General features: G+C 41.0%; 1 protein-coding gene across 1 annotated transcript in view; it reads left to right on the top strand.

Moving 5' to 3' along the window:
- RMDN3 (regulator of microtubule dynamics 3) overlaps positions 1-9,446 on the top strand; it is a 32,240-nt gene extending 22,794 nt beyond the window's left edge. Inside the window, exons 8-12 of the mRNA XM_010710910.4 lie at positions 586-663; positions 1,748-1,846; positions 3,185-3,238; positions 4,967-5,047; positions 6,726-9,446. Coding sequence (XP_010709212.3) covers positions 586-663; positions 1,748-1,846; positions 3,185-3,238; positions 4,967-5,047; positions 6,726-6,779 — 366 coding nt within the window. The 3' untranslated portion in view covers positions 6,780-9,446. The remainder of the gene's footprint in view (positions 1-585; positions 664-1,747; positions 1,847-3,184; positions 3,239-4,966; positions 5,048-6,725) is intronic.
- Positions 9,447-13,857: the final 4,411 nt, after the last annotated feature.

The following is a 13,857-nucleotide window of genomic DNA, read 5'->3' on the forward strand; positions in this document are numbered from 1 at the left end:
GTTTCACTCTGCATTTGTGCACACTGTAAAGTCAGAAAAAAGATGAAGAATAAAAGTCTTGCAAGTAAAATACAATCCTAGTGAGAACTTTAGATGTGAAATTATCATATGGTAATAAGATACCAAGTTTTCCTGCCTGCTTGCACCCCCAGCAAGTACCAAATAATGAATTTTCAAAGGCAGTTCATCTGCGTCAGGTTCCTTAATTTGCCTTTCAGCCAAAACTGGGATATTGCAGGGGAAGGAGATGCACCAGTTGCTGCAGAACTGGCCACATAAAATTAGTAAGTTGGCAGCTATTCGCATAACCACTAATTTGGTTATGTCAGGGTTAGGAAAAGGAGGTAGAATAAAGTGAAGGGCAGCTTCTTTTTTCGCATGCAGTAATTCTTTTTTTTTTTCCTGATAAAATGCTGATTTGGGGTTCACTGAAACATTTTAAAGAAAATTTGGAATCTCTTGGTCGCTGTAATTTTCCTGATCACTGACCAATTGTGGGCTTATTCCTTTCCTCTTTCCATACATGCTCATCTGCTCTTGGCTTCTAACAAGAACATAATGTGTGTTGGTGATGATTTTCCATAGGAACACATTGATAAAGCGATTGCTCTGAAACCTGAGGACCCAAAGTCTTACTACCTTTTGGGCAGGTGGTGTTACCAGGTAAAACAGCTTGTTAATGTTGATTACTTATTTCTTCCCTGGAATTTAGTTCCTTGTTTGAGTGAAAGCTAGGTGGATTAAAGCTAGGTGAATTGAAACCTTATCCAATGAATACAAGTTTGGGGTTCCAGCCTTCATGTTTTAGTCTCTGCAGGTGGCATGGAAGCTGGCACGGCAAGGAATGGGCTAAGAAAAGCACTAGCTGCAAACTAGCTTACTGTTTGCCCTGCTTTACTCCGTAAAAACAAACCACCTTTAAGCACACATGGATGTGATCAACGACATTTTGGGGCTGGCAAGAGCTTCTGCACACAGTACAACTCTATAATCCTTTGCATGTGGTTCTTCTGCTACACAAAGTATTGGAGATATTAGAATTGTGCAGACTGCTTTATATTTCTTGACTAGGAAAAGCTTGGAGTCAAATGCCGTAAGTCAGATTTAGTGTCTATAAAAAGAAATAAGGGCTTGCAGTAACTATCTGCTTTTTGCTTTATGCAGTTTGTAAGTGCTTTGCTGCTGTCAGAAATGAAATTACGTGGCAGAGATTGTAGCCAAGGTAATTGACTTGGTTAATTACAGAGGAGCAACAAGCTCAGCCAGTGAAAGCTCTGCACTCTGTTCAGAACTTTCTGCTCAGCCTTCCTGCTCTCACAGCTCAGAAGCTGAGAAACAGAGGCAGATCCACATAGAAGGGAGACAGGAGGGTTGCATATGTGCCTTTGCTCTGATATATACGTGAAAACTGCCAGGAGCTGGTGTGGTTGTGCTGAGAAGCTTTGGGATTTCAGACCACCCACACAGCTGCTCTGCTGCGATACTGAGTTGTAGAGACAAATCCTGTATTTAACACTATGCATATGGCAGCTGATGGATGAACCTGCAAGTGGTGACTAGCACTATAGGACAAAGAAAAGCAAATCAGGTTTAAATCCGTAGCTGGATTTGGGTGCTTGACCAGAATCTACTGGTACTACCAAGATTTTTGGTCTTCTCCCAGGTGCCTGAAGCAGCTACAAGAAACCAGTTAATTCACTGTCTTTGCATACATGGGTTTGATGATTTCATCTTGCTGTCTCTGCAGGTTTCCCATCTGGGATGGCTCGAAAAAAAGACTGCTTCTGCTTTGTTTGAAACCCCTCCTACAGCCACTGTACAGGATGCGCTGCAAAACTTCTTAAAGGTACTGAAATCTGACACTCAGGAGAATCACTGACAAACGTACACTGACAAATGTAACCACAAGCATTGAATTTGAGTACTTGTGTTCTGCTTAAGCTCATCGCTCTCCAAGTGCTTCATGATATCTCTCTATCGACTAGAATCTGAAGAGGAAAAACTGGTGGAAGCAGAAAGTTAGGGGCCTCTATTATAGAACAGCCAGGTGGAAGAACATGATTTTCAAGAGCTCAGAACTAGATCCAGAGCATTCCAAATATTTTCAAAGGGTTTTGATTTTCCTTTTAAATGCTGCAAAATCTGATGAATTCATTGCTTGGTGTTAAATGCATGTGGCCTGTACTCTTTTCATGATCTTGTAAGATCTGTTTAGGTTCATCCCTAGGAACACTTGCATAGGTAGTCATAACATTTTGTCACTTTAATTTCCCTCAGAATATTTTAATAAAGGCTTTTGATTAGATTCTCCAGACTTTTGAACACAAGTTTTTAAGCTTTCAGAGTCAGATATGGGTTTTTTTTACATAGATACACCTCTGATGAAATGTTGCAGAAACAAATTGCCCCTACCACTTTATAACTCATAGATTGGGCCAGCAGTTCTGCAGAGTGTTAGGGGTTATCAGATTTTATCAATTTCTTGTCATTTTGCCTAAATGTTAAGGGTAAGTCTGTGGTAGGTGTCTGCCCTAGGCAGTCTGCTTTTCAGCCTAATTTTAGCCAAAATGATTAAATCATTTGAGAGCAAAGTTTGAAGCAAAGTATGTTCTTTCTTCTCAATAGAGAAGAACTCTTGATGAGTTAGAATAGCTCAGTGGTTTGAAACAGGAATTTGGATTTTTCTGAGCTTTTAGCTTTGGTCACACCCTGAACAAGTGCACTTCCTATATGCTCAGCAGAGTCCATTTCAGCATTCAGCCACAGTTAGCACGTTCCAAGGGAATGGAAATCATCTCAAGAATTGCAGCTCTGGGTTATTCACAAGCTGAGCTAGGTCTAAAACCAGACAACAGAATTAAGAAGAGGAACACTGTCTGCATTGAGTTCTCATTGCTTGCTCTGATACCCGGGTTCTGATGTCTTGGTTGCATGCATTGTGAAATTTGAATAAATAGAACACAGGGTGTGCTACAAAGGGTTTGTTTGCAGTGGAACAGGGAAAGTATGAGGGCTTTTACTAATGCAGCCAGACTAGCCTATGAAAAGTGATGTATGGACTTGAAAAAGTGTGGCTTCCTTATCTAATGAAGAGATGGAAAAATTTGAAACAGCTTTCAAACTGTCCTTTGCATATCCTCATATTTGCTTTTCTCTGCCTGACCCTTTCTCTCTGCTGTTCTAGGTCGAGGAGCTAAGCCCAGGATTTTCCAAAGCAGTAAGAGTGTACATTGCCAAGGTAACCTGTCACTTTATTGAGTACAGTTATGTGTTTCTAGGATAAGAACTATTCATCTTAAAAAATACATATGCATCTTTGGATGGATTGTTGTACACACACTGAAATTACTCCATGTAGGAGCAAGATTTTATAAGTTTTGGATTTCTGTGATGTATACAGGAAGTGCATCACGAGGAAGAAGTAAAGTATTAAATGCATCTCTAAACCTATATACAGAATTTATTTCATAGTGTCTTGTTAAAGAAAAACAAAGGCAACCAAAGGAGGAGAACTCTGTAGATGTGGTGGCCTTCACACAAGCTGGATCATACACTGTCACTCATTACATCTGTTCAGTGATGAGACTATGTAGATTAAGTGATGTATATGTAAACCAGCAAGCCTTTTGTTTCTGACAGCTTATGCACCCTGATGAATGTGCTCTTGATTGCATCTTGCTCTGTTTGTAAATATGGCCAGCAGTCATGCAAATTCAAAGTCACTTCCTGAATGTCTTGTAAAGAATTGGAACTTACTTTCAGGGAAGCTGAAGCAGCAGCAAATTCTTGCAAATCATGATCTGATAAATTTTCAGAGTTGATGTAAAAAAAATCTGGATTTCATAGTGGTTAAATTATAACCGAATGAGCCAATACATTGTTACTGGGCTCATAGTTCACCACATGTCTGGCAGATGTGGCTGAGCTTCAGAAATACTCTGCAAATCAGCATAGAAGTTAATAGGAGTACTTAAATCTATTTGGTTTTATTTTACCCAGTCCCAGAGTTGGTCATTTTGGATCACATCCTTCATCACAAAATTGTAGTAGTTCAATTTGTATCTCCTTAATTTTCCGGGAAGTAGTGTTCTAATGGGTCAAACTTCAAAAGAATAAAGAATTGAGATTTATAGTCATCTACTGATTGTTTTGACTGATGCTCAGGGACATGGGATTCCTGAAGGCTCCAAGGATGTCCATGACACTATCTGTTCTGAATTCAAGAGGTGTATTGACATTGAATTCACAGCAGAGCAGAGAGTTCTCTTTCAGAACTGATACACCCAAAACCACCAAAATGCACATACCCTGTTGTCACGATCCTAAAGGAGCGCTGGCTTTTTGAAGTAATTGCAACAGTGATTAGCTTCTGCTTTTTAGCAATCATTTCCTTCTAGCACGCTGATTTTGCAGTCCTCCATTGCCTCTGTGACTCTCTAGGCACCAGACCCCTTTGTGTTACTTAGAGCTGTCTGTTCCTGTGCTGCTTGAGAAGTTCACGATGAAAGATGTGAAACCTCAGAGACCTGTAAATATGAGATGTTACAGTGCTTGCACTTGGACCTGATTTTCAAAGGCCTGGGGAGTTAAAGCTTCATCAGATGATATGCTGCTGGTGTTGAGGTTTTATGATGAAAGCAGCGTGAGGAATGGTGGCTGTGGAAGTGGAAATAAAAATGGTGGAAGATGCTGAAAATCACAGGAGACCTTAAAATCTTCTGCCAAAAAGATCTCCTTGTCCAAAACATTAAAAAAAAAAAAAAAGAAAAAAAAAAAAGAAAAATCTATTATTCCATAACTTGATGGTGATTATCAAGCCTGAAACTATACCGTGCAAATGCCTAAGGGAGAAATAATCCTTTTTTATCAGTTGTCAGATTACAAAATTGCTCAGTTACTTTCTGCTGCCTGTTTCATCTTTTGTTCCCCCTGTTTAACTCTCCTCACGTTGTCATTTTTCCTTCAGTGCTACAAGGACCTGGGGAACAACTCTGCAGCTCTTCTCTGGATGAATCTTGCTTCAGAACTGCCAGTTAACAATAAAGAGGTATAGGATTATTTTCCAAAAAGAAAAGAAACCAAAACTAATTTCATGTTGTATGCATTTGACCCTTCAAATCAAATATGGTTATGTAAAATCCTCTGCATATTTGTTATGTGGAAAAATTAATCATAGGGAAATTTTCTAAAATCCCAGTCATTTAACTTAAGGTCAAGACTTTCTCTGGCAGTCTGACTTGGCATGCGTGTTCTTTGGGCTGATCAACATTATAGACTGCATTTGCATTAAGGTGTTAATTGCTAAAGACAAGCTGAATGGTTTCAATTTAAGACTTTCGATTTTCACTTTAAGCTCTTAATGAAGTATTTTAGGCACTCTCTGAGTTAGACCCAAAGAACTGAAGGATGTAGACTTTTTTGCACCTTAGTCATCTAGTAGTTCCTATCTGTTGCTTTTAAAGCTCTTGGTGCCAGATTGGCTCCTAAGCTCCTCCAAGCTGGATCAGATCAGGAGTCTGGGTGTGCTGCTCAGCATTTGCTTTTCTCTATCTAGGATATTTTAGCTCTTCTATTGCTTTCACAGGGTTTCAGAGAGCAGATTGTACTGCATTTCAGAAACTGCCACGTGATTGTGTTTCCCATCTGGGAGCTCTTTTCCACTTTCTTTTTCCTTTGCACTTTTTCTGTTAAGCTGAAACTGTATAGAAGGTGCCATCAAATTAGTGCCAGGTAGAAACTAAATAAAAACATTCGTGATACCAATCTGCTGTTCTTTGCGTTGTGGAGAAAAATGCAGCAAAGTGACCAGGATCCTCCTAGTCTCATGCCTTCAGCCTTAGTCTGACGGAATCTTGGATGTAAGGCAGAAGTATATGCCAGATTTTCCTGCCACTGTGTTTTTAAGGCCTCTGGGTTGCTGTAGCAAAAGTATTGCTGAAATTCACAGCACAGGTGTGCAATAGATCTTGGCCCACCATCTATCAGTGCTGACTTGCCTGTGCTACCACCTGCAGGGCACTGGCCAGTACTGCTGCTGGGAAACCAGGGCAACAAGCAGAAAAAATATCCCTTCTTCCAGAAGGAAATATCCCAGCTCTGCCAAATGAGGAGCCTCCTCGCCATCCACTTCTTGGAAATCATTCCAGAGTTGGAATGGTATATCAGATAAATAGAGGATTTTTTTTTCTTTGTATATTGGAGGCGTAAGGATTAAACCAGGAAAGCACTGAGATTTGCAGGAAAGAGCAGCCAAGAGCTGTGGGCAGAAAAGTCAGGAACAGTTAACTCTCTTCTGATCTGAAATTAAAAGTGGGAAATCAGTGAGGATGCCAGTATTTTAGTGGCTTTGGCTGAGTCTTTGCAAATGGCAAAGCTTGTTTCATCCCAAAGAGGCAATCAAATAATTTCCATCAGATTGAGAAGGGTAAAAAAAAAAAAGGACATTTGGCCAGAGTAGGAGAGTCCTCAAAGGAGCAAAGGTTTGAAATCCACTGCTCTGGTTTTCAGTTTTCTCAAAAGGAAGCATGACAGAAACTCTCTTTGATATTTGGAGAATTTTAATAGGCTGCTGAGAGACAAGTATGAAAAGAGAAGCATTAGGAGGAAAAACATAAGGTTAGACTATACCTTAAAACCTGGTGTGGGGTTGGAGAAGAAAAGGGGAATTATCTTTTTTAACTATATTGAATTAGCCTGTGTATTAATGCCTTGTATTGCATTTCCAGGATTCAGAAACTGAGAGAGAACTTGAGGAGATGCGATCAGTCTTGGAAGAATAAGAACAGAAGAGGTTATTCCACTCAACGCTGCACAGACAATAAAATTCCATTGAAAGGGGTTTCATGATCCTAACAAGTTTGGTTGCACGGCATGGATAAGCCAGAGGAGCTGCCAGGAGGACACACTCAACAGTCTCATCAGCACTTCCAGGAAAGCATCTTGGTGGGATTTAAAGAGATAAAATCTTGTGTTGTTTCCCTACTGAGAGCACAACGTATGTTTGTTTGCTTTTAAAATTCCTTAAAAAAAAAAAAAAAAAAAAGGCCAAATAGTCAAAAAATCAACCAGATATTAGCATGTAGGAGTATATGTGCATACACACATGTGTGTATGATACTTGAGTTTTAGGTCTGCTTGCTGATGAGCTTCCTGGGGAAGTCCTCAGCAGATAATTTTCCCTCATTTGACTGTTTTCTCTTTTCCTTTCTAAAACACTCATTGAATCAGTTGGAATAACTGATTGCATCTTTGCATAGACGTCCTGCTGAGAGAAAGATGAGAGTCGGTGGCATTGTGAGGCTGATTTTTAGCAACCTGATCCACTGCAGGTCATGGGAGTTCCTCGCTTCCCTCAGCCTCTTGTTTCAAATGGACATTGACACAATGGCTTGAGGAAAGGCCACTGCAAAAAAAAAAAAGACTACACTGACTTAAAATAATTGAGTTGCTGTGAAAAAACTGATGGTGATGTCCAAAACACAGTCCTGTTGGTCCTGTCTGGTTATACCTAAACTACCTTCCTGGTTTTCTGTTGAGGAGAAACCAGCACTGCTCGTTACAGTGAGAAAATACTGAGGAACCAAGAAGATCTCATTCACAAGAAGAACTTTTATTTTTAAGAAGTGCACATCAGAACAGCAAGTAATGAGGTTTTCAACTTCAGGACTTTCTCCTGTGACATCACTCACATGAGAGCGAAAACTTGGTATGACCCTCCAAACTATGTAGCTATGATTTAGATAAAACAGCTTAGCAGTTGTGCATCAGTGTAACACTGCTTACAGGAACAGGAATACTCTGTGGCAGAGCTGACACTTTGCTGTATATTCCTCCAGTTCCTGTTGACGAATGCACTGGCACTGAGAAAACGGAGTTGGCAGCTGACATTTTCTCTGACAGTTTCTAGGTACCAAACAGAGAAAGTAAACTTTGCTGTATGCTGACAAAAAGGGTGAAAAGCAAAAACAGTGTTCAGAAATTTCCCAAAGACTTGAGCAAAGCTTGCTTTATATCCCTGCTTTTCCCCCTTTCAGCTTTTCCCCCTCGATGTTACTTTCATAAAGTAGATGTTAGCAGACTCAAGCTCACAGACTTCCCAGTTTATACATTTGACACTTTTCAGCTATTTTTATTTTGGTCCAAATGGAACTCTTGACAATTTTGATTTGCTTGAGGCTATACATATGATTCTTACAAACAGAGAATTGAATTCTGCCAGGCTGAACTGATCACCGGATCTTTGCTAAAAGATACCAAAAGTCCGGAGCTTTTCTTATTTGCAGCCTTCACCTGTTGTCTAAATCTTAAAAATATAAAACATTAGGGGTTGTTTTGAATTAGGTATTTTCTGGAAATAGTTTACATGTTGTGTTTTCTAAGATGTAATTTCTTCTTATTTTTAGTTTCTTTCTTGCTTAATGTCTGTTTCCATACAGTGAGAAACCATAAGTTTGAGGGAAGAAAATGCTGATTTGTTTTTCTGCTCATCTTGTGCTTTGGATTCCGCACTGAGTTAAGTTTCGGTCTTTCACACTGTATGTTCACTGGGGTGATGATGTAAATCCCCTTAGCTTTAAAAGGGTCGTGGACAAGGAAGGAGTTCAGTTACTTGTCAAGGTGCCTTATGGATAGAAGGACGTCGTGGTAGAGTGCTGGGAAAACAGAGCTTTGGGTTACAGACTAAACAAAGCCTGTTTGGAAACAAATGCCAAAGTCTTGTTTTTCTTACTGGTAGAAGCTGAAGTGAGGGAATCTCTTCCTCGTGTCTGTACTTCAGTAGCTTTTAGACAACGCAGAAATCAAGGCTTCTTTAATTTTGCACATACTCTGCAGATTAATCCCTAAGTACAATGTGAATTTCTCAAAGATGCCTGCACTGTACACTCCCAGAAGTTGGATTTTCATAGTAAAAGACTCTAGATGTTCTTCTAGGCTTATCGTAGAGTAAGACAACAATTTCCTGAGCTAAGCTGACTTTGGAAACACACCTCCTTGTGGCTAACCTATGATACTATAGAATAACTGAAGCTGTTTAACTAATTTATTCTCATTGTGCTGGTCTATTTGAGATAAGGTATTTGCAATTAAGGAGAAGGCCATCCTGCTTAGAGTTTCCTGTGTCATTGTCTTGTTTGTTGTGTTGGTACATAGACAGGTAAAGAAACCCAACAGTCAGGAGGAAGTCTTCTAAAGTATTGTGGTGTCTGTATGTGTGGTGGTGTGCTGGAATATTATGGGAAGGTAACATGTAAAATTATTGTTTATATATCATGTTTATACGTATGTTTATAACTGTGTGGGTTACACCTCTAGCACATTCTGTATGTAAATACCATGACTACTGTTTATGTTTCTAAATTGCACCAAAGTAATATAGCCACACATTATGGTGAGCAGCGTGCTCCAGGTGAGATTGTTTTTCAATAAATGTGAGCGATCAGTTGTGACCAAGTCTAAATATTCTATGCTCCACTTTTACGGCCTGAAGGCCATCCCCACCTGCTCCAGACAGAAGCCATAAACAAAACTGTGCTTAGCATTGCTTTTGAGTGTTTTAGACCTGCTGACAACTCTTATCTCATTGTGTTCCAAATTACTTTGCAGAGAGAGTGAATTATAGCACTAGCTGTAATTCTTCATTCCTTAAAATTCACTGAACTGAGGAGTACTGATTGATAGCATAGTTGCACTGAGGAGTAGGTATAGTGGGAAACAATGTTTGGGCTGCCTAATGGAGTAGATAAGAGTGATTTGGCTATGTTAATTTGCCTGCACATTAGTCACATACCATCCCTGGGAAAAGGATGTTGGAGCTATGTGCAATCACAAGTATGAAGTCCTCTCCCAGTAAGCAATGGATAAAATCATAAAATCATTAAGATTGGAAAAGACCTCTTACGATCTTGTCCAACGTTCAACCCAACACCACCATGCCCACTAACCACGCCCCAAGTGCCACGCCTACACATTTCAAGAAAGCTTTGTCTGTCCATGGTAAATTAGGACTGGATTCAGCATGCCACTTTTCATCCCTTTTGTTTCCTTCTTAAGGTGAAATTGTAGCATCTTCTAGTGCACTGAACCACCTTACAGAGCCCTTGGTTTAGCCCCATAGAAGGTGTGGCACTGAAGACAACAGCCCAGGAGAGGACATGTAGGTACACTGTTGTTCAACATAAATCTCTAGGACTCTAGAACCTCTAGAAGACTTTTTAAGTGACATTTTGCAATACTTGAGTATTAGCCATCAAATGAGTGCTTTGCTGCAATCATGCTTGACCATGGGTAGGAAAACACAGCTAGAAAAATATTTTTGAGTCACTTCAACATCTCAGAGAGGAGGTCAGCACTGACCTATGGCTTAGGACTGGGTTGCCAGTTGAGAACGAGGGATTTAAAAATAGGCAAGTTCTGTTTGGAAGTTGATTTCCAATAATTAGAGCATACCAGAGCTGTGACCACCTCCCCAGTTTCTGGGAAACATCTGACTCAGTATTGGAGTAGGAATGTCAACATTGCTTCCTACCAGGAATGGCACAGTCATTCTGACTCCCACCTTGGCTTCAGGATTTCTGCAAAGTCCAAATTTCATGGTTCAATGACATCTGTAGCTCCTTGGAAATTCCCTGGCAAAGGCTGACCTGCTGAGATCCTTGGTTTGAGGGAGACCCTGAAATGGGACGATTGCAATAGGCTTGCATCTTGTTTTTTACAGCAAGTCTTACCGACACATGGCAAACCATTGGTTCATGTAGGTGAACTGACATTATTTTTCTCAGAGTTATTTAGCATAGGCCCATTTCAGAGTCCCCTGAGTATTATAAAAAACAAACTTTTTTTTGCAGCAGTACATATGTTGACTTTGTTGATGTTGGCATACGAAGCGCACATAATAAAACCAGGCAAAATTCAGGGGAGAAAGGATAAATTTGAACACTGCTACTGTTTGCTGTAGACCTGTGATGCTTTCACAGGTTTTGCGTGTGCAAGTAGATGTTGCAGTCTCAGTTGGGCATGCAAACATGATCTCAAAAACTTGAGAAAGATTAGTTCTCTGAGTGAGACTTATTTAAATGTTGCTTTCCCCAAAATAAAAACATGAGAAGGGCTCAAAGGCTGCGAAGGAAGACAAGGCAATGCGAAACTGGGGATAGAAAGTCCCCATCATTATAAATGCATTCCGTAACAAAGGTCAGCTTCCTATTTACTGGGCTAATGTCAGCTTGACTGATGGAGAAGCTAAAGGCCCTTTGGATCAGGTTTAAATAATGAAATCATTTCTGAGAAGCACAAGAGGCTTCGGGATTGGTGTAGACTCTCTGTTCTGGGTTGCTTACATACCTGCAGACAATTGTTTAGAAGGAAAGATTGATAATGCACTGATTGCTTTTCTTCTTAATGAACGGGTTAGTTCTGCAGCTGGATCTCTTGTGCGTCTTCTGCTACATGATAAAGATCCTATTCCAGCATTTCAGTATCTTGAAAACTGCGGGGAAGCTGTGCAGCACCTGCTTGCGTGTGAATATGACCGTAATTGTGGATGAGGAGTGGGAATGGGTTTGGACACAGGGGACTGTAAATAACGCATTTCCTGGCATCGCGCTTCCAAAAATCGTATTTCCTGGCAGCGTCTCTCTCTCTCTAGATTTGAGAAATGGGGTGGTCAAAACATTGCAAAATCATTCGAGGAAGTGCTGTAAGCAGCTTCCATCCCCCTGTGAGCTGCAGCCGCACACTTTGCACAGCGCTGCCGCCAGCATGCACTCAAGAATAATTTCTGGACACCATCAAACGCGTACACCTCAATCTCCACAGTTTGAGCTTAAAACACCAATTTTATATGACTTATGGGTAAGGTGGGAACTGGAGCTAGAAAGAAAGACGGATGTGGCACCATCTGCAAAGTGTGGCTTCAGTCAAGGGTGTTTTTTCCCACTTCGGCATTAGTTGAGTAGAGTACACGAATGGTTAGTGTTAATGATGGGGATATAAGAGCTGTGGCCATGTGTTGCCTGCACACCTGCAGGGAATAATAGTAGGCACAAGGGAAAAATGAGCAATATTTATCAGTGCACTCTCCCCATCTCCAGCATCTCGGTGCTATAGTATTTTCAATGAGCAGAAATATGGAGCCAGATGGGAGCCAAAGAGGAGGAACAAAGCACAGGCAATGTGCCAGTGGGAGCTGTAAATGTGAATCTGGTCTTCTGGCTTTGACTCAAATCAGTGTGGATGCCTTTGCTTTGTGCCAGTTCCCATTAGGTTACAGCGAGCATCTTGGTTCTGTTGACCATCGCAGCATCCATGGTAGATAGCAGAGGTGTGAAGCAGACTTGGAAATATCCACATGCTCTGAGATGCTGTCAAAAGGAGGGCTGAAATGGTGAGGATGTATTCAAGTCTTCTCAGATAATTAAATCTCATCTTTGGTAAAGCTTCCGGAGGAAGGTGAGTTTGCTGTTGGCAAATTGTTGTCATTAGGAGGTGATTTATCCCATCATCTGCAACTCCTTGGGGTGACTACACTGTGGTGGCACTGAGGTGAGCATGATAGTAGCTTGGGTGGAAACTGTCCTCTGTTTTGGGGATGGTGTATCTCCGTATTTTAGAGCCAATTCTATTAACTTTGGTTGAACATGTTCACCTGCATTATTATTTTTAAATATGTGTAAGAAAGACCATGTGATGGCATTGGTAGCATACGGGCAATAGCAGCTACCAAACCACAGTGTATTTGCACAAAGGAATGGTGACTCCCCCAGAGAAGAGGATTTCTTTGCAAGTCCGAGTCAATGCTTCCAGATGCTGTTCAGGAACATTTAGGGGAAGAAAAAATCTTGTTTTTCGAAAGGGGCCATGTCCCATTTCAGCTAAGCATCTCAATGTAAGCTGCCCAGTGGCTCTTTCTACTTAAAATTAAAGGTTCATAGAGGAGAAACAGAATTCCCTAATTGTTTCTCTACCCCAGCAGATGTACTCCCACCCACTTCGAAACTCCTAATGCTTGATGTTATATGGGGTAAGTTTAGGTTGGATATCAGGAAACACTTCTTCAAAGAAAGGGTGCTAAGCACTGGAACAGGCTCCCCAGGGAGGCGGTTGAGTCATCATCCCTGGATGTGTTTAAAAACCGTTTGGATGTGGTGCTCAGGAACATGATTTAGCAGAGGGCTGTTAGGGTAGTATGGTTAGGTTATGGTTGGACTTGATCTTTAAGGTCTTTTCCAACCTGAGCAATTCTATGATTCTGTGGCATGGAGTATCCCTTTGGGCAATTTAAGTCAGTTGTTGTAATTTTGTTCCCTCCCAGCTCCTTGGACCTTTCACTGCAAACAGCCTTGCATAATTACAAAAGAGCTTAGCAGCAACTATAAACAGCAATGTATTATCAACATTGTTTTTCTCCTACAACCAAAACATAGCATCGTATCAGACACAATTCCCTCCCAGCTGAAGCTAGGATGTGGGAATTGGGGGCATGAAAGCAGGGTGTGCTCATGGGCTCAAACTGATGGGGCCATGCAGCAGGACAAGACCTGTACAGGCCACCATCGGTTACCAGTCATAAACTCAGGTCTCAGTGATGAGGTTCCCCCAGCAGCTCCCTTGCTCCACCATGGCTTTCCCTGAGTTCTGAAGTACACCTTCTATGAATGTCTCACTCCTGCTAAAAAGAGAGAAAATCACTTCTTGCTACACTTTGGGGTACTGAGGGAGAGGGTCTGATTTCTGCAGTTTCAACCTGTCTTGGGGAACAGAGCTCACGGGTGTGTGTGATGGAGCTATAGGTACAAACGATGCTTCCAGCCACCTCACAAAGAAAATGAGCAGAGTCGGGTCCTGTGTCAAAGATGTTTA

This window comes from Meleagris gallopavo, chromosome 5 (genome assembly GCF_905368555.1).
Source record: "Meleagris gallopavo chromosome 5, MGAL_WU_HG_1.1, whole genome shotgun sequence".
NCBI lineage: Eukaryota > Metazoa > Chordata > Aves > Galliformes > Phasianidae > Meleagris > Meleagris gallopavo.